Source organism: Lynx rufus, unplaced genomic scaffold (assembly GCF_022079265.1).
Source record: "Lynx rufus isolate CCGP_SWC_20201006 ecotype Redwood Valley unplaced genomic scaffold, mLynRuf1.p SCAF_4, whole genome shotgun sequence".
Taxonomy (NCBI): domain Eukaryota; kingdom Metazoa; phylum Chordata; class Mammalia; order Carnivora; family Felidae; genus Lynx; species Lynx rufus.
The window spans coordinates 20,286,342-20,306,185 of NW_025814856.1; the positions used below are offsets into that span (position 1 = coordinate 20,286,342).

General features: G+C 57.2%; 2 protein-coding genes across 2 annotated transcripts; both read right to left on the bottom strand.

Moving 5' to 3' along the window:
- Positions 1-1,822: 1,822 nt before the first annotated feature.
- On the bottom strand, positions 1,823-7,881 carry TLR9 (toll like receptor 9). Its single transcript, XM_047095530.1, has 2 exons — positions 5,964-7,881; positions 1,823-5,066 (listed from the first exon to the last, which is right to left on the bottom strand). The coding sequence occupies exons 1-2, from the start codon at positions 6,180-6,182 to the stop codon at positions 1,974-1,976; spliced, it is 3,312 nt and encodes a 1,103-aa protein (XP_046951486.1). The 5' UTR covers positions 6,183-7,881; the 3' UTR covers positions 1,823-1,973.
- Positions 7,882-9,202: 1,321 nt separating this feature from the next.
- On the bottom strand, positions 9,203-19,728 carry TWF2 (twinfilin actin binding protein 2). The gene is made up of 9 exons (XM_047096325.1): positions 19,587-19,728; positions 15,887-15,964; positions 13,437-13,615; positions 12,961-13,056; positions 12,644-12,748; positions 12,374-12,499; positions 10,495-10,645; positions 10,239-10,360; positions 9,203-9,803 (listed from the first exon to the last, which is right to left on the bottom strand). The coding sequence occupies exons 1-9, from the start codon at positions 19,609-19,611 to the stop codon at positions 9,636-9,638; spliced, it is 1,050 nt and encodes a 349-aa protein (XP_046952281.1). The 5' UTR covers positions 19,612-19,728; the 3' UTR covers positions 9,203-9,635.
- Between the last annotated feature and the right edge of the window lie 116 nt (positions 19,729-19,844).

The window sequence follows — 19,844 nt, forward strand, 5'->3', positions numbered from 1 at the left end:
TCCTATGTGGGACTTCTGACTGGTAGTTCAGACCTTTCTGTCTTTCCAGCTGGAAAGCAGGTAACAGAGGCCACCAGCCTGCCATAGGAGCCCCTGTGCCCAAGTCAGAAAGAGGAAGGTGGCCCATATTTCTTTCCCAATTATGCCCTGGAGCGGGGGGCAAAAGCAGCACCCCACCCCCTGACCCCAGGGCTGCCCACAATCAGGCTGCAAGACCAGCCAAGACTGTGGCCAGCTCCAGTCTTCCACCCTAAGAGTCCTGGAGCAACTGGGCTGGCCTCCAACTGTCCCGAGCCAGCCAAACTGCTTCCACTCTGCTGCCACCCCAGGTCCCAGCTCCAACTTTCTGGCTGTACATGTCTCTTCTCCTCAAAAGGTAGGCTCAGCTGTGGGGACAGTGAAGCAGCAACCCAGGACAAAGCAACCTCCAAGGCTCCAGGCCTGACATGACCCACAACTCCCCACACACTTGAGTGCAGACTCTATCAGTCTGTCTCCAAACACTGGTCATTGGTGCTTCGAGCAATGTCTGGAACCCGACACGACACTGGATATCAAAACTAGAAATGCACACACATACTTCACCCTCATCGGATGTGGCTGTGTCTCCCACCTAAATGCAATCAGCTGTGAAAGGCAAGGGCAGGGAAGGCAGGCCCACTTTTGTAGCCAGGTCGTGGCTCACCCAGGTGTCCCTTTGATGTCAGAACAGAGACCCAGCATGCACTCTAGGTGAAAACAGAAGGGGACTGGCTGTGAGCTCACTCTAGAATCTTCTGTGGCTCCCAGCTCCTTGCTTTGGGGAGCTACCTGAGGGCCTCTCCCCAGCCTGGGCCAGCCTCTTAGGCACAGCACAGGCATGGCCACCAGAGGGCACAAATGTCCCTCTGAACTCCCGACAAAGCTTTCCCCCTTGGCTTGGGAATGAATGCTCCCCAGGGCTGCTGCTTCTCAGGACTTTGCCAGGGGGCAGAAATGAAGCAGGTCTGAGGCACCCAGGTGGCTCAGTCAGTTAAGCATCAGACTTTGGTCATGATCTCGTGGTGCTCCTTCACGATCTCATGGCACTTCAGATCCTCTGTCCCCCTCTCTCTCTGCCCCTCCCCCACTCCCTCCCCCCACTCCCAACCCCTCTTGTGCTCTCCCTCTCTCAAAAGTAAATAAACTTTAAATATATAAGTATAATATTAGTATTATATAAGTATAATATATAAGTATATATTATACTTATATACTTATAAGTATCTAATATATAATATATAAGTATACTTATATGTTATACTTATATAAGTATAATATATATACATATATATTATTTAATTTGTATTTATTTTTATATTATTTAATTATATATTATATTTTATATTTATAAAATATATTTTATATGTTATATTTTATATATTTTATATTTATTATTATTATTTATATTTATTATTATATATTTATATATTATATTTTATATATTTATAAATTTTATATTATTTAATTATATATTAAGTTCTCTGCCTTCAAGCCATTTTCAGTCCTGCAGGTGTGGGAGACAGATCCTGAGACCAATATACAACAGAGAGGTACTGACCCAGCCTGGGGACAGCAGGACACATGGGGAGGGGTTAAAAGGGGCAGGAGACCCAGCCTGCTTTCCAGACCAAGCAGCTGCCCTTAGCAGCTTCCCTCCCCTGCAGACCTGTGTCCTGTGGGCCCTCCCTTTTTCTCCTTTCAATTTCTCTCAAATCACCTCTCGTCCCTCCTCACTTTAGGAAGGAAAGCCTGGCGAATTCTCCCTTCTTTCCTCCCACTCACACCTTCAGTGAGCTCAGGGTTAGCCATTCAGCCTACTAGTAGCATTTATTGAGCATCTGCTATATGCCAGGGATGGGAGTTGGGGAGGCAGAGCAGTGGTGTTGCAGGGCCAGCAGGCCCGGCATCCCAGGCAGACAGGCAAGGTGTAGGAGGCTTGGGGTGCTGGGCGGTCACTCTGCCGTCGTGGGGCCCCGGCAGAAGTTCTGGTTATAGAAGTGCTGGTTGTCCCTGGTCAGGGCCGTGCCCAGCTGGGCCCAGAAGCTGCGCTGGCCACTGGGCTGGTGGGGCCAGAGGAGGACGCTCTGGCGGCAGAGGCGCTGGCGCAGCCGCACATAGCGGGAGCGGTGGGCGTCGGGGCGCAGGATCACCAGCACCACAACGTCCTTGCGGTCCTCCAGCAGGCGCTGCTGGGCCAGCAGAAAGCTGGCGCGCAAGAGGCCGCTGACCCTGTCTGTGTGGGCCAGCACAAACAGCATCTTGCGGCTGCTGTAAACTGAGGCCCACAGGTTCTCAAAGAGCGTTTTACCGGGTAGCCAGTCACGTTCCTCCAGGCACAGGCGGAGCGCTCGGCGTCCACGGCGCTCCTCTAGCCGTACCCGCAGCTCGTTGTACACCCAGTCGGCCACCGCGCTCTGTGCCTTGTCGAAGACCACAAAGGCATCGTAGGGCAGGGCATCCGCGCCCCGCCGCCGCCCCCGCCGGGGCAGCCAGGCCAGGCACAGGTGGAAGCAGTACCAGAGGTCCCAGCCACAGAGGTGGTGCAGCATGGGCACGGCCAGGCCCAGGGCCACGGTCAGCAGTGAGAGGCCAAAACAGTCCCAGGAGAGGGCCTCATCCAGGCAGAGGCGCAGATCCTGTGCAAAGATGCTGCGGCCCTGGAGCTGACCTGGACTGCCACACTTGACGTGGCCTGGCAGGCCGGGCACTGCAGCCTGCACCTCCAGCAAGAAGTCCACGAAGGCCGCCCCACAGGCGCAGTGCAGGGGGTTGCCAGTCACATCTAGGACTTTCAGGGTGCCCGCTAGAGAACCAAACCAGGAGGGCTCCACCGTCTTGAGGGCGTTGGCACTGAGGTTGAGCTCTCGCAGCCTTGTGGCCAGAGCAAAAAAGCTGGAGGCCACGAAGCTGATGCTGTTGCTGCTGAGGTCCAGCCTCTGGAGCTGGGTCCCGTTAGGCAAGCTGCCGTTGCTCAAGGCCTTCAGCTGGTTTCCCGCCAGGTCCAGGGCTTCCAGCCTGGGGAGGAGGACCAGGCTGCTCCAGTTGAAGAAAGCCAGATAATTGTCACGGAGACGCAGCAGCCGCAGGCTCTTGGGGAGGTTGTCCAGGGTGCGTGGCAAGAGGGTATGCAGGCGATTCTGGGACAGATCCAACCGGACCAGGCTCCTCAGGCCTCGGAAGAAGCGGAGATACAGGTCTCCCTCGGCCCACATCCGGCTCAAGGCATTGCCACTGAAGTCCAAGGCCCGCAGCGAGGCGCTGCAGAGCTGCTGGGACACACGGCTGTGGATGTCGTTGTGCGCCAGGCTGAGATAGCGCAGGGCCGGCAGCTGTGCCACAAAGCTGAGGTTGTGACCCACGCCCTGCATGCTGAAGGGCTGGCTGTTGTAGCTGAGGTCCAGGGCCTCCAGCCGCGGCAGCTCCGTGAAAGAGCGCCCATGGTACAGGTCCAGCTTGTTATGGGACAGGTCCAGCACCTGCAGGCTGGTCAGCGGCATAAATTGTGAGCCGTTGACTGCCTGCGAGATGCTGTTGCGGCTCAGGAGCAGGCACTGGAGGCGCGAGAGCCGGGCAAACATCTCTGGCTGGATTGTCACTAGGTTGTTCCGTGACAGGTCCAAGGTGAAGTTGAGGGTCTTGCAGCCTGGCATGAAGCCCTCGGAGCTAGGGGTGCCCGGTGGGCCCAGAGCTAGGTCCCCAGATGGCAGCCGGACTATCTCCCCACCATCCACCTCCCCCGTGGCAGCCGCCAGCTCCATGGCTCCACTTATGCGGTTGTCTGACAGGTCCACGTATCGCAGGCCAGGGAAGGCCCCGAAGATGCTGAGCTGGGCCTGATTGATGAAGTTCATCTGCAGGTGCAGACTCTGGAGCATGGGCAGGTGGACCAGCGACCGGAGCGTGGTCTCGCTGAGCGAGCGGAAGAAGATGCCATGCATGTCCAGCTGCTGCAGGGAGAGCAGGCTCCCGAAGGAGGGAGCCAGATGCAGGTGGGCAAAGGACACCTTCTTGTGGTAATTGAAAGACAAGTTGAGTCTGCGCAGCTGGGTCAGGCCCTGGAAGGCTGTGGTTTTGGTGATGCAGTCGTATAGGAAGTTCTCACTCAGGTCCAGCACCATGAGGTTGCCCAGGGCATGGAACCATCTGGGGTTCAGGTTGTAGAGAGAGCTGTCCTTCAACACCAGGCCTTCGAGGTGGCTCAGGTGGCTGAAGGTGTCAGCGTGCAGGTGCGGGAAGCCCTTGGGGCACTCCATACAGGGGTTGCGGGCGTGGTCACAGCGACGGCAGTTCCCACCCACATCGAGCACACGCAGGGCGGTCAGGTTGGCCAGGTCCTCAGGTGCCAGGGTGATGATATGGTTGTAGGACAATAGCAGGTACTCCAGGCTGGGGGGCAGGCCGCGGGGCACCGCAGTGAGGTTGTTGTACTTGAGTGACAGGTGTGTAAGGTTGCCCAGGCCAAGGAGGGCACCCGGGGCCACCTGCAGGGCCTGCGGGCAGGGGTTCTTGTAGTAGCAGTTGCCATCCAGGAACAGGAAGCGCAGGGAGTGCAGCCCTGCAAGGTTGGCAGGGTCCAGCACCAGGATGTTGGTACGGCTCAAGGACAGGGACACGAGGGAACTGGGCAGGGCGGGTACTGTCGTGATGCTGTTGTAGCTCAGGTTCAGCTCTTCCAGGGTGGGCACGGCCAGGAAGGTGTGGGGCTCAATGGTCATGTGACAGGGGAAGTGCATGGGGCTGAGGCTGGCGGGTGGGCAGTTCCATTTGAGGTTGAGACGCCGCAGGCTGGACAGGTGGACAAAGTCGGAGTCGTGGAGGTGGTGGATGCGGTTGGAGTACAGGGAAAGGCTGGTGACGTTACCACGGGGCGCTGCTGCTGAGAAGTGGGGCACGGACTTGAGGAACAGCCAGTCGCAATTCACCAGGCCGTGGCGCTGGAGCTCACAGGGCAGGAAGGCAGGCAGGGTGCCCTGGGCCAGGGCCACGGCCAGCGCAGCAGCCTGCACCAGGAGAGACAGGGGGTGCAGGGCGCCACGGCAGGGGCCCTGCGGGACTGTGAGTGTGCAGCCCCAGCCCAAATCCACCTGCCCCCCTTCCTGGGGTCTCCCAACAGGGCTCCTAAACCCTCTCCCCAAGCCTTCCCCGGGGAGGCTCTTGCCTCTCTGCCCAGCACCCACCCCACTTCTAGGCCTCACGGAGAACTTAGACTCAAGTCTCAGACCCAGCCTTCAACTCAGAACTGCTTCTGCAACCTGGAATCCAGAATCACGATCTAGAACTTTTACTCAAAACCAAACCCCAGCCAGACAGGAGAGCCAGGCAGGCAGTCAACAGGCCCACCAGGTTCTCCCTGACTTTCCCTTTTCCTTCCTCAGAGGTCATTTCTCTTCCTTCCTGAGCAAGAAGTCATCTGGCTCCCTTCCATGCAGCCACCCTGAAAAGCCCCCTGTGTCCTCCACCAACCTCCCCCAACTCCTCCCTCTCCCTTTGGCCAAGTCCCAGGAAAGAATGAGGGTCTTCTGCTGGGGTCCAGGCTGAGGACCACCCAGGGCCCTGGCTGGGATGGGCACTGCCCAGCTCTTCCCCCTCTACCCACCTCTCCCAGCCCAAGCACTCAACCCACTGTAGGTCAGAACAGATCAGAGGGGGTGGGCAGCAACGGGCCAGACAGGGCCTAGTCCTGTCGTGTCCACCTTGCTTGTAGCCCCCTTGCCTCCACTGATTGAAGCCCTAGGCCTCAGCCTTCTTATCCACACAATGGGTTTGGGTCTCATTGCCTAGAGAAAGGCGCCTGGTCTGATATCTTCAGGGTTCAGTGAGTGTCCCCAGGGCCAGGTTGGGGGATAACCCCCTTCACTATTGTCTGCAGCCACCAAACCCGCCTCTCCCTCACCACTTCCCACTGCCCCCCTTCCCTGGGGGCCTGAGGGCTGCTGTCCTACCATGACAGGGAGTAGGGGCTTCTCCAGAGGGTCTGGATGGCAGACTGGGCAGCGATGGCAGAGAAGAATGCCTGGAGCTCGCAGACCCTTCCCACAGTGTAGGCTCAGAGAACAGAGGAAGTGAGAATTTAGAAATAACACAGTAGCCCCCTCCCTCGCCCCCATCCTGCCCACAGCGAGAGGTGGTGGGTGGTGTGGTGAGTCAGAGGCCATTTGCATAGGCAGACGTAGACAGCCCCTTCACTCCTTCCTCTTTCCACTCCCCCACTGCCCCCCACCCTATCCCAACAGTGTGCCACAGCTGGAGAGGGCCTCACACCTGTTATCAGGGAGAGACAGAGGCCCAGAGCCCAGCGTCAGGCCAATGAGAAACTGGAATTGAGGGCAGTGCTGGACGTGGGCTGGGCGTGCTGACCCGATGTCAGGGCACCCTGTCCCAAGAAGACTCTCACCCTCACACCTCAGCCCCTCGGCCCCTGCCCCAAAGGGAGCTCTCTCGGGCCAGTGGTTCCCACATCTGCCCTTTTCCTGTCCCTGCGGCCCCGTCCCCAGAGCTCCACAGGGCCTGACATACCCGGGAGCACAGCAGCATTGGCCCCAGCCAGGCTGCACCTGCCTCCACCACAGCTAGCCACTTCCTCCAGGAGCAGGGCCTCCTCATCTGCATCCCCAGTGTGCCTGGGGGCCTGTCCAAGCACCTACCCCACCCCACAGCTGGGCCAGCTGGGTGGATCTTCACATGCTCCCTCTGACCCAGTAGATCATAACAGGCCCAAAGTCTCAGGGTGACCTGGGCCCCTCAGCAAGTCTTGTTGGCTCCACCTTCAGAATCTGCCCATCGCCCACCATCTCCACATTCACCGGCCTGGCCTGAGCCGCCATCATCTCTTCCTAGACCAGTGCAGTTACCACCAAGTCGTGGGTTGCCCTGCTTCTGCTCTCCTACCCCACAGCCTATTCACATTGAGCCTCTAAGTCACGTTACGTCCTTCCTCTGCTCAGACTCCTCCTTGGCCCTTTCTGGAATCAAAGGCACAGTCTACATAATGGCCAAAAAGGTCCTATGGGATCTGGCCTCCCATTGCCTCCCTGACTGGTCTCCACCCACACTGGCCTCCTTTCTCTGGCTTGAATAGTCCCATGCAGTTTCCCACCCCAGGGCCTTTGGACTTACTGTTCGCTCTGCCTGGAAGCTCTTTTCCTAGATATTCACATGGCCCCTTCCATTGCCCCCTTTATATCTCAGCTCACACATTACCCTCTGGAGGCCTTCCCCAACCTTCTTTTACACCTCTCACCCTGGATCTGGCACTCCTAAGCCCCTTTTACCTGCTGCTTTTCTTCGTCCTAAGTTTTTACCTGCTAACACGTCATACCATTGATTTTCCATGGTTTCTTGTAGTTTGTCTTATTTCCCTGCTGGAATGTCTGCTTCTTAATGGCAAGACTCTTTTTGTCTGTATACCCAGGGCCGAGAGTGCCCAGAACATCATAAGGTGGTCACGATTTGCTAAGCCCATGAGTCTCCAGCACTCAGCTCTGGGCAGGCACAGAATGTCTCTGAATGATGGCTGGATGAATTAATGAATGAACAAATAGGGCTTTGGCTTGGGCTAGATACCTGCTACCCTTGCTTTTCCATGCCCACCTCTGGGTGGCTATCCTGGAAGGTAGGTTCCAGGCTGCCAGGCATCCAGCTGGCACACAGGCCCAGGGCTTTAGCAGTGTGGGAGTAATGGCACGGTCTTCCTACCCACCTAGGAACCAGTGTTTGGGGATGGATGAGGACAGGCCACCCTCTCTAGATCCTAACTAGGGTTCCAGCTCTCCTCTTTGTAATTCTAGGGTCTTTTTTTTTTATTTTATTTTTTTTTTCAACGTTTATTTATTTTTGGGACAGAGAGAGACAGAGCATGAACGGGGGAGGGGCAGAGAGAGAGGGAGACACAGAATCGGAAACAGGCTCCAGGCTCTGAGCCATCAACCCAGAGCCTGACGCGGGGCTCGAACTCCCGGACCGCGAGATCGTGACCTGGCTGAAGTCGGACGCTTAACCGACTGCGCCACCCAGGCGCCCCATTCTAGGGTCTTTAGTAGGGGCTGGGAAAGGCCTCAGGGATGGGACACTCCCCTGAGCCCCAGCCCAAGATGTGCTCCCCAAAGAAAGGACAGTGCCCATTCAGCAGCTGAGTCCCAGCCACTGACCCCTCATGTCTCCATCCCTACACACCTCCCACCTGGCATAGGAGGGGTCTCCCACCCCCTTCTCAGGTACAGACTGAATTTCTGGCTCCCACTGAATCCCAAGCCTAAAGAGTCCCTCCCAGAGACCCTGGGACCAGGGAGCCAGACCCTTGTGGGCAGAAACGCAAATATGAGGGAGAGGGCCAACGAGCTGACAGGTCTGCACACACACACACACGTGTGGACTGGAGACACCAAGATCCAGAGGTCCAAGATCCATGCCGCAGCCCCAAAGAGGCCAGGAAGCCCAGCAGGCAGAATGTACCCAGTGTGGCAGACTGAAGAATGCCCCAAGGAGATCCACATCCTAATCCCCAGAATCTATGAATATGTTACTATACAGGATAAAAGGGGCCTTGCAGGTGGGAGGAAGTGAAGGATCCTGAGCGGGGAGAGTATCTGGAAAGCGGGGAGGTGAATATAATCACAAGCATCTTTGAGACAGAGGCACAGGGGGTCTGACTACTCAAGGAGGCATGTGACCGGGAAGCAGGATCGGAGATACCACCTCTCTAGTTTGAAGATGGGAGCAGGGAATGCAGGCAGCCTTTCAAGCCGGACAAGGTGACAGATGCTCCCCCCACTCCTCCCAAAGGAACAAGTCCTGCCAGCAACTGGATTTCAGCCCTATCAGACTTTGACCTTGTTAGGTTCACAAGAAGTGCTAAGATAGTAAATATGTGGGGGTTTAAGCCACTAAGCTTATGGTATTTTGTTACAGCAGCCACAGGACACTAATACACCCAGATGCTCCATATCACCGTGAAGGTGTGCCTGCCTTTTGGGCCAAGCTCCTGTCAACAAGGGGACCTGTGTGAGGCTTGTGTTCTCACGCACACAGACACACGTCTTCCCATACACCTGTAGCCAGGAGTGCTGGAGCCCCACCTAACAGGCTCACAGACCCGCTTCGAAGGTGAAAGCATGCAGTTACATACACGGGGCCTCCCGATTCCCAGTGTCAGAGGTGGATCCCTCAGGGCCAGACTCAGGTGTTGATTTAAAAATATTTTATTCTTTAAAAAATACAGCATTCAACCATCTTATTCTGCAGGGACACCCTACCCCAGCCCTGACTAAACCCACCCCTGTGGCCAAGGCTTCTGGGATGTGCTAGGATCCTAGTCTCAGTTCCCCTGGGGGCCAAGCTCATTCTAGGCTCCCTACCCAGCGCCCTTGAGCCAGGCAGGCAGGGTCCCCAGACCCCCTGGGCACACAGATGAGAGGCAGGGACAGCAACAGGGGAAGGTCACAAAATGCCAGCTCCAGTGGCTCTCAGAAGCTGCAAGAGTGTTCTGTCAGCAGCCCTCCTGCCCCACAAGAAGCAACCCTCCCCTGGAGCCCAGGCTGGGAAGGAGGCAGGTGGCCGGGAGCGGTGGGGCACACAGCCCCACAGTCCACATGCCGGGGCAGCTCAGGTCCAGCCACCTAGCTGTCATCCCCGTTCTCGCCAGGACCACGGATGAGGCGCTTGTGGCCCCGCTTGCCCCCTGGGCCCTTGGGCTTGGCGAAGGCCTGCTTGAAGGCGTGTTGTTTGGGGTGCACCTCGTCGTAGAGGAACTCGGCTGTCAGCTCCGCCCCATCTCCAATCTCAATCTGCATGGGGCAAGGCAGTGGTCTGGTGGGGGGCCCCCGACACATACCACCCTTGGTCACCTCCACTCCTAGGGCAGCCCCTTGACCTCTCACACTCTAGCCTTGGGGTCTCCTCCCAGATCCCCCCACCTGAAATGCCACCTCCAGGAACACATTGCTGGGGCCCACTGCCCTGCACGCCTTGGTGACACCCTATCTGCCTTTCAGACCCTGGGAGAGCAGAGTCATGGGCAGCCAAGACAAGGGCTTGTCCATGCCACCAGTCAGATGGGCATCTTGGGAACACATGCTACTACCCCTTGGGCCTCATCCACGTCCATCCCACAAGGCAATAATGACCCCTGCCCTGCCACTGTCTTGGGACTCCAATGCCCCATGTGGAGGGTGGTGTTAAAGGCCCCTTGGTTGATGAGGCTCTGGGGAATGGGCACCCACCTTCTTGGAGATCTCCAGCTGGAAGTCCTGCTCCACGGAGTCGAGGAGGCGACTCTTACAGCTGGAATAGAGCATGCGCTCCTTGATGCTGCACTTGTACCCCGGCATCGAGTAGATGAACACTGTGGGGGATGGGGACGTGAGCAGAGGCTGGGGGACCTGCTGACCCACGCCCCCTGCAGCAAGCCCACCCAGCCATAGGCCAGTGCTGCTTCTATTCAGCCACGGGCGTGGGGGCGCTGCTGTGGCCACTCACCCACAGACTCAAGGTGGTCACCCTCATGGGTGTGCTTGTAGAGGAAGAAGTGGTAGCGGGCAGCATCTCGGGGCACCCTCGAGGGCAGCTGGGCCACTTCCGTGGGCTCTGTGTGCACCAGCTCAATGGTCTCCCGCTCCAGGTCCAGCTTCTACCAAGGGTAAGGGCGAGGTGAGGGCCTGAGCAGCAGAGGGCCCGGACCCACCCTAGCAAACAAGAAGTCCCCAAGGTGACAGGCAGGAGTCTGACTGTGGTCTCCCTTTCCCAGGATTCCCCACCTCAGTGGCCATCCACCATGGGGTCCCCGCGAAAAGGCTACTCCTGAGCCCCCACCTCTGTCTTTGAAAGCTCTACGAGAGGAGGAAGTCCCACCAGGGGCACTGGACAGGACAGTGGGGAAGGTCTCCACCTGAGGGAGAGGCCTCTTGGGGGACACATCATTTTGCTTGGAATGGGGAAGTCTAGGAGCACTTGGCTAGCTCAGTCAGCGGAACATGTGACTCGATCTTGTGAGTTCAAGCCCCACGTTGGGGCTTTAATGTTTTTACTTATTTTTGAGAAAGAGAAAGAGCACAAGCAGGGGAGGGGCAGAGAGAGAGGCAGACACAGAATCTGAAGCAGGCTCCAGGCTCTGAGCTGTCAGAACAGAGCCTGACACAGAGCTCAAACTTGTGAACCGCGAGATCATGACCTGAGATGAAGTCGGACACTCAACCGAGCCACCCAGGACTCACAGGCATAGGGCTTACATTAAAAAAAAAAAGAAGGCGTACCTGGGTGGCTCAGTTAGTTAAGCGTCCTCCTCTTGATTTCTTTTTTTATTTTTTTAATGTTTTATTTAAAATGAGTGGGGGAGGGGCAAAGAGAGGGGCAGAGAGAGAGAGAGGGGGACAGAGGCTCCAAAGCAGGCTCTGTGCTGACAGTGGAGAGCCCCATGTAGGGCTCAAACTCATAAACTGCGACATAGTGACCTAAGCTGAAGTCGGATACTCAACTGACTGAGCCACCCAGGTGCCCCCCCTTTTTTTCAATTGTGTATTTATTTTGAGAGAGCGAGACAGAGAGAGAGAGAGACATAGCACATTTGAGCAGGAGAAGGGCAAAGAGAGAGAGAGAATCCCAAGCAGGTTCTGCACTGTCACTGTGGAGCCCAACGAGGGGCTCGAACTCACAAACCATAAGATCATGACCTGAGCCAAAACCAAGAGTTGGATGCTTAACTGACTGAGCCACCCAGGCGCTCCCCGACTCTTGATTTAAAGTCATGATCTCACAGTTCAGAAGACTGAGCCCTGTGCTGGGGTCTGTGCTAACAGCGCACAGCCTGCTTGGGATTCTCTCTTGCCCTCTCTGCCCCTCCCCTGCTCATGCATGCATGAGCACGTGCTTTCTGTTTCAAAAATAAATACGTAAACATTCAAAAAAAAAGAAAAAGAAAAAGAAAGAAAGCGGGAAGCCTAGGCCACTGGAGCAGAAAGACCCAACCTGGGGAAGGGGGCAGTCAGGGGAGCTGCAGAGGGAGTCTAGGACAGGAAGGGGCTCAGGTCTGAGGAGTCAGTGTGAACTCCAGGCTGAGTACGTGTACACAGTAAGAAGGGCAGAATGAGGGACAGTGTCTCACACATGTCCCTGCATGTGAGCAAGGACTGGGCAAGGCAGGGGAACACATTGCATCTACTGTATGAGGCGTCTGCACTCAAACAGGAACAGGGAGAGACAGGGGAGCAGGAGGGGGGAGAGTGGGTCCCCGCAAGTACATAGGTGAGCTGAAGAGGACAGACTGGGTACTGAATGCACATCTGTGCACATGTCTGAGCAAGAGCAGAGGAGGGGCACGGTGTGCCCTGCATGTGTGCCTGGGGCAGGGACAGGCACCCACCAGCTGGATGTAGTTGATGGTCTTCTGTTTGAGCTGCTGAAGTGCCCTCTGGGCTGCCGGCTGCAGTGGGAAGGTGAGGCCCTGCAGGGTCTGGTGCTTGCTCTCCACGCTGATCTCCGTCTTCACCTGGGGACGAGTAAAGAGTGAGTGAGGCCCTTACCTGCCTAACCAGGGTGTAGCCCCACTGGAGCACAGGCCCGGCCAGCTGGGCCTAACGTTACCTGGAGGGCCTCAGGGTGGGACTTTCGACCATTGGTCTGGTGCACCCACCTCGTTAATACGGATCTGCTGAAGCTCTCTCTCAGCTGAGGTCAACGGGGCGGGCGCTGCACAGGACGAGAGGTGCTTCTGGTACCCAGCAAAGGAGAGGTCATCCTGGCCAGTGGATGCAGAAGCATAAATGGGCACCTTGGGTTGCTGGGCTGGCAGAAGCCCACTGAGCACCCCAGCTTGCAGCCCCTGGACTTTCCCAGCCCTCTCCACTCCTCCCCAAGCCTGGCACCCACTTCCTATGTGACCCTGCATAACATCCCACACTCTGTGGGCCTGTGATCCCAGCTTGGTGGGGCCTGGCCTAGGGAGCCTACCTTCACAGTCCCAAAGAGCTCATCCTTGATGTGGCCGCCCCCAAACTCCTTCTTCACTGTAGCCCGTGTGGCTGCATACAGCATCTTCAGCCGCACCTGAAGGACAGGAGCTAAGCTGTGAGACCCATCCGGGCAGCGCTGTCTCTCTAGAGAAGCAGGCCAGAGCCTCTGGGTGGGGACCAGGTCATCGCTTTGTGCCCATATACCCAGCAGAGGGCGCAGCAGGGTGCGAGGACAAGAGTGGGTGGAGCCTCCCCAGCCCAACATCTCTGCCTCCCAGAGCCAGGCTGAGGTGGCTGAGGGGCCTCTGGGAGACATCGGGTTCCAAGCACAGGGCCTTGTCCTGTTTCAGACTCTGAGGCAGGACCTGGTATCTCTCCCCTTGGACTTCCCAGGGCAGGGTCTTGTTATTTCATTCAGATCCAGCTTCCCCTCTCCCCTGGTCTGGGAACTGGGCAGGGATCCCTAGGACTCACAGGAGAATTGTCAGGTGACCAGGCGAGGAAGAGCCACTCGAAGCCCTGGGCATTCTGCGAGTCCAGGCGGTAGAGCAGATAACAGGGCTGCTGGGCATCCAGCAGCGGCAGCACGGCCCTGTCGTAGTCCTGGTCCCAGCAGCCCGCCAGCTCCCGCGAGGCACCTAGCACGAGCTGCTCTGGGGGCAGAGGCCGGGTGAGCCAAGGAGTAGCCATCTCCCATACCCACCTCAGACCGTGGGCCTTCTTGGCTGGGGCTCAGGTCTGCCGGCCACTCCACCCACCTTTCCCTGGAGCCCCCAAGTCCCTGAAAGATGAGGCTACGTGACTGAATCTGCGAACAAGCGAACGAATGAATGAAGCACAGAGCTGCCAGCTATATGAACGCACACACATATGCACAGAAATGGCCTCGAGAATGCTCCCACAGATAACTAAGCATGGACAAACACGAGAAGACATGTGGCTGCACTGCCCACAGCCACCAACAATGCAGTCCCCTCACAATCACCCACACACTCAGACCCACCCCACTGGCATGGCTGCTCAGGCACAGCCCCACTGTGTCACTTCCTGCTCCCCTCCTCCCTTGGCCTAAGATTCTAGGGGAACCCGCAGCACACCATTCTCAGAACAACTGTGCTGAGGGAGGTGGGGCCTAGCCTCAGGCCACAGGGACCTGCCAGAGCAAAAGCATGTGGGAAAAAGGGAGACAGGGGCTCTTATCAGATACTATATAAATCTGTACCCTGTTGCCACTGGCCAGCTGTAGTCCCCTCCCCCCCAAATTAACAAACCTCTTAACGCCTGGGGTCAATAGGCCGGCCACCTCCCTGGCTGGTGCACACTGGCTGAATGGGCCATTGAGGCTGGACATATATTTGACCTATCCACCCACAGGGTCTTGGGTGGGCACCCAACATCAGCCCAGGGGTGCACAGTCCCAGGGTGGCAGAAGACCTGGGCAAGCGTTAATCAACACCTGGCCAGGGGGTACCTGACCACCAGGCCCTCCTGATGAGGGCCAAACATGCCAGGCCCACCAGCCCAGCTGCCTCTCTGCAGGCCTCGGACTCCTTGCCTATCCTCCTAGAACTCAGATGGGGTCAAGGGTGAAAACCAGCAGGCAGTAGGCCCAACAGTACTGCCAACAGTGTTTAATTTGTTGCCAACATTTTCAAAATGGGAAGTTTTACATAATAAGTGGAATTAACGGATACTCTAGAAGGAGCTCAAGCCTCACTCAGTAGGAGATGGGCAGTGGCTCCCTGTCAAGGTGCCTGAACCTTCCTGGGGACTCCCAGGTGCCCCAACAACTAAAATGCAGAACAGAGATAAGAACCCACCTAGAGATTCCTCCTGGTAAACATTAGTAGAGGTGTCCTGTCTGGGAGGCGACAGGGAAGGCTGAGAGCTAAGGTTGATGAGTCTATCTCTTCAGGGGGCAGGGAGGCTGTGGCCTGTCACCACGGGAAGCCTTCATTCTTGACCTACTACAGTGACCACGACCTGACCTCTGAGGGCATCTGAACTTGGGGACCCCGGACAAAATCCAGCACAGCTCTGGCACTAAAGTCTGGGGTGAATTCTGGGTCTGGGTAGAACTTGCTTTGTACCAATTCAACGGGTGAAAAGTTAGCTGGGCACCAAGCCCATTTGGGGGGGTGGCCCTAAAGGGCCCACTACTGCTGGCTACCAAGGATTCATGGGGCGCCCAGCCCACACCCAGTGTCTGTACCCATCACCTCTAGGGACAACCCTTAGCACGAAGGGAAGGGGAGGAGTCACCACCAAGCCTCAGCCTCATCCTCTACCTCCCCAAACCCTCCCCCCACTTCAAGCCTCAGCTCAAGCTCACCCACTCCCACCCCAATATGAGGAGCACCCACCCTGTGCAAACCTCAGGTTCCCAGTGTCCAGGCCAAGGCTCGGCCAAGGCTCAGCCAAGCCTGGAATCCCCCGGTCATGTTGTCAAACCAAGCTGGGCACGAGTCCCTTTGCCCTGTTGTAGGGGCACTTCCCAAGGGCAGGGCCCCAGCTTCTCCTTGGGACTCCCCCCCGGCCACGCCAGCCTACCGATCATAGAGGGAGGTGAGTGGCACTCGCCACATGGGGCAGTGCCTGGCCTCACTGATCTCCTGCTCCCATGCCCAGCATAGCATCCTGGCTAGGCCTCTGACCCCCACATAGCCTCTGGGGAGGTGGACAGGACCTCTGGGCAGGGCCCTCCTTGCTGTCGTCCCAGCTTTTATTTCTTGTTCTGTGTAACAGGGGTAATGATCATGCCCACCAGTGACGCTCTCCTACAAAGCACCTCCAGTCCCCAGAGGGAGCAAGTGAGGTCCTGAAGGGGCTAGAGGCAAATGTCCCAGCAGCTCCCAGAGAAGCAGCTGGGTCTAGCCCCCCACCTATGCCCTAGCTTATCAAAGGGGGCAGTATGGGGCACTCACCGTCCTCAATGACGACTTTGATGAGCCGGATAGAGCCAGCCCGTGCCTTGGCGAAGAATTCCTTCAGCTCTTCGGTGGCTACAAGAACAAGAAACATGGTGAGGGATAAGCAGGCAGCGTGAGCAGGGTGGACAGGGACACGTTCAGGGCCTGCTCTGTCCTGTGGGGTCTGGTGGTGGAGCTGGGAGCCGGGTTAAATATGGCCCCCCCATGTGACTGGGAACCTGACACGGTCCACAAACATAAGCTCCCAAATTTAGCCAGCAGTGTGGCCTGCTGGCTGAGATAGCTCTGGTGACAGGGTAGGCAGGGATAGGCCAGCACATTCAAGGATGGGGCAGGCTCTGGGCCAGGCCAGGCTAACCAGAGTGAATGGCCCCCAACTGTCCCCTGTCCCCTAGGAAGGCCCAGCACTGAAGTGGCCTCTGACACTCCCAGTTCTGTCATATCCACAAACACAGAAATACATGAACACATACCCCCAGTATGCACTGACCACTATGTCCGTTAACACACACATGCAATCACACGCACACATACATGCACACGTGCACCACCTGTTGCATGTGCCATCAGGTACGTGCTCAGTCCAGCACATGTGAATGTAACACATAAACATCTATGTGACACAGTGGAGGAGAAATGCAAATACCCTCACACATGACAACATATTCAGCTGGTCAAACATAAATGGACACACACATTTCGACACACAAACATACACAAGAACACAGTCCCCAGAGTGCTAACAAACACATAGGCAAATGCAGAACCCGGCTAAGATCTGTCCAGGCAAGAAGATGTACAAAGCATACACACAAACACACACGCATGCACACCCAGCCCACCAGCCAGGCTGCCTAACCCTGAGAGGTCCTGAGCCCAGCCCTAGCACAGCCCTGCCCTAGCACAACCCTGCTAGGGGCACTAAGTCCCCAGCCCTTAGGCAGTCCAGAATGCTCCTAGAGGAGGAATGGCAATCAGGAACTCTCCAAAACAGACCCTGTCTTGGTCCTTGGGGCACAGCTGGAAGATGACAGCCAATGACCAAGGACCCAAACACAGAGGTGAGACCAGGAACGTCACAGATCTACCAGTGGTAAAGACACAGAAACCAAAGTTCAAGTGAGGAGGGGCCCGACTTGGGTCTCTATGTGTGCTAGGGCCAGGCCAGCATGACCTTGAGGCTATCCAGGGGTCAGAAGAATTCTGCAGGAACACAGCTGGAGAGCTGAGGTCAGAGAGTATTTATAGGGCCCAGACTGGGCAGCTTGAGGGCAGGGGGTGGGGGCCTTTAGGAAAACAAACTCTGGTCATGTCCTCAGGGGCCCCTCATGCAGGGTGACCCTGAGCCTGAGAAGTCAGGCTGTGTACCATCCTCCATGGCCTCTGGGGGAGCAGGGTCCCAACCAAGTACCATGGCATGGAGACACAGTCCCACTGGGCGAGGACAGGGCTGCTTATCAGCAGACCCCAAGCAAATCCCTGAGGAAAAGCCTGGCCTCTGGGTCTCCACCTTTCCCATAGTTGTGTGTGACCTCTGACCTCACTGAGCCTCAGACTCATCTATACTGTGGAGCTAATACTCTCAAGGTGCAGAGGGCTGTGCTAAGGAGTCGATGGGAAAAAAATGCTCAGTAGTGCGGACTTTACGAATAATTGTTAAATTTAAAATTTTACTACTGTAAATTTACTACTGTAATGATGGCAGAGCAGGCTGTGCTGAACTGCCCTTTCCACCTGCTCAGACCTTCTGGGAGGGAAAGCCAAGAAGCTCCCCTAAGGGAGAGGCTGCCACGCCCCTTCTAGAGTTACTAAGACAAAGTGACACCCCAGTAGTGGAAGAGACATTCCCCGCCCCCCACCCCATGACTCCTCAGCCACCATCAATAATCCAGAGGCCGGGCCTGGGACACCAGAGCCTCTATCATCAAAGATTCATGCTCCCCCCACCCCCACCCTTCTGCCTCTGCTGCCCTGCCCTCCCCTTACCCCATAGCCTCAAGTTACAAGTCCCTCCCTCCCCCCCGTCCCTCGCCCTGCTCTGAGGTCACCAGATCCACAGGTATGGCCACACTGGGCTGGCATCTGGGCATCCAGGGCAATCGATCTCAGCTTCCACCTCCCCAGGCCAGAAATGGGAAGGGGAGAGCTGCTCATGGGCACTTCCCAGTGATCCCCTAGCCAGGCCTGTCTCACCATGTGGGAAATGAAGGAGTGAGGCAGAGCCCTGGCCACAGGACCTGTCAGCCCTGAGCAGGGAGCAGGGGCCACAGCTTCCGATCTCCTCCAGATGGAGGCAGCAGCAGTGACCAGACAAAGGGGAAGGAAGGGGCAGGTCCAGGGGGCAGTGTTCCCTTCTGTGGGCTGAGTCATGAAGCCACCCCTCCAGCTCCTCCAGCTCTTTCTGGAGAAGCTGGCCCACCTGGTAGGAGGCTGGCCCTGACCCAGACTCTGGCCTTTTCTGGTCCTGTGGGGCGAGGCCAGGGAAACCCTCTAGGCGGTCTAGCCACCAAGCGGCCACAACCACAAGCCAAGTCAAGATCCAGGCAGTCAGGCTGGTCGATGGTGGTGGTGTCCCCGGGCTGGGGATCCTGGTGTGGTGGGAGGAATGGCTGATGGCCAAACCACCAGGCTGTCTGGGCAAGCAGCCTGGGCTTTTCCCACAGGCCAGGAAGTCCTCCCAGGCTAGGGACAGAGGGGAACACTGAGGCCCCGGAGGGGTCAGGACACCTGGCTCCTGCTTCTCCCCAGCCAGTGTAAGGAGGAAACTAAGCCCTTGGGGAATGGGATGATGCTCTAGGCTGGAGAGGCTTGGGGTAGGGAGAGCTGGCCTGGAGTCTCTAAAGCCAGGACCCTCCTCACAAACCCCATATTTGGACCCTTTTCTCTGCCTTCAGCCTGGAGCTGGCACCTTCTAACCCTAGCTGGGGCAGACTCAGGAGATCAGAGTGGAAAATGGTAGGGAGGTCAGAGGTCAAGGTCAGATTGGCAACTCTCCCCATCCCACTCTGAAGGCCCTGTCCCAGGTTTTCCCCAGTCTAGCTTGCTCAAGTATGTGAGGGTCCAGGGAGGAGTCAAAGGTCAGGGACCCCTCCTCATACAGACACAAACCCATACAATCCTTACACAGACACATCTGCTACATGCATCCATGGTAACAAATGCACATTGAGATGTACTCAAACTGTGCACACAGACACCCACAGACATGTGCACACAGTCACAAAACACTGATGCCTAAAGATGGTTCCATGCGACAGTGTCCATTCAATCAGCTATTAGTGCATGTGCATGAATGACCCTAGACATACACAAGCAGTCACATCCAGATGTGCACACCCAGGACTGTACACACAAGTGCACATGCGTGCACACGCCCCCAGATGTGCACATCCGGGTACACCCACCCCCAGAAAGGAACAAAAATATATAGATAGGCACACACAAGCACATCCACGCTCAGATGGGCACACAGATATTTCCACTACAGCTGTGTACATGCACACCCACTCCCAACTATGCACAGTAAGTCGCACGCCCCCATATGTGCCCACCCCAGGCGACCGCCGGCTGCAAAAGAGAACAGGAAGCTTCCCTAGGCTGGTGCCAGGGAGGAGAGAATGGCTGAGCGCCGGGGAGGGGGCGCAGCCTCGAGCGGATACCCTCGGCTCCCTGGCCGCCCACCATCCTCCCTCACCGTGGATGCCCGTCTGGTGCGCCATGGCTCCGTGCCCCGCTCCACCAGCGCCCTTGGAGCCCTCGGCTCGGCCCTGGACCCGCTCCGCTCGCCTGGACCCGGAGGAGGAGGAGGATGTGCCGGCGGCCGCCCAGCCTCGCGCAGCTTCCCGGGCGGTGCCGCAGGACCCGGCCCAGAGCGCCCCGCCCCCGACGGGCGAGGCCGGGAGGGGGCGGGGACTCGGGGCCGCGCGTGCGCGCACCGTGCGTCTTGTTCCGG

What these genes read in the sequence shown, in the direction of transcription:
- TLR9 (XM_047095530.1), bottom strand. Translation starts at nt 6,182, where the DNA reads ATGCAAATGGCCTCTGACTCACCACACCACCCACCACCTCTCGCTGTG. An exon ending in AGCCCCTACTCCCTGTCATG is followed by an intron (nt 5,067 to 5,963) that starts GTAGGACAGCAG and finishes ACAGTCCCGCAG; the next exon opens with GGCCCCTGCCGTGGCGCCCT.
- TWF2 (XM_047096325.1), bottom strand. Translation starts at nt 19,611, where the DNA reads ATGGCGCACCAGACGGGCATCCACG. An exon ending in CAAAGTCGTCATTGAGGACG is followed by an intron (nt 13,616 to 15,886) that starts GTGAGTGCCCCA and finishes CTCTGCCCCCAG; the next exon opens with AGCAGCTCGTGCTAGGTGCC. An exon ending in AGCTGGAGATCTCCAAGAAG is followed by an intron (nt 9,804 to 10,238) that starts GTGGGTGCCCAT and finishes TGCCCCATGCAG; the next exon opens with ATTGAGATTGGAGATGGGGC.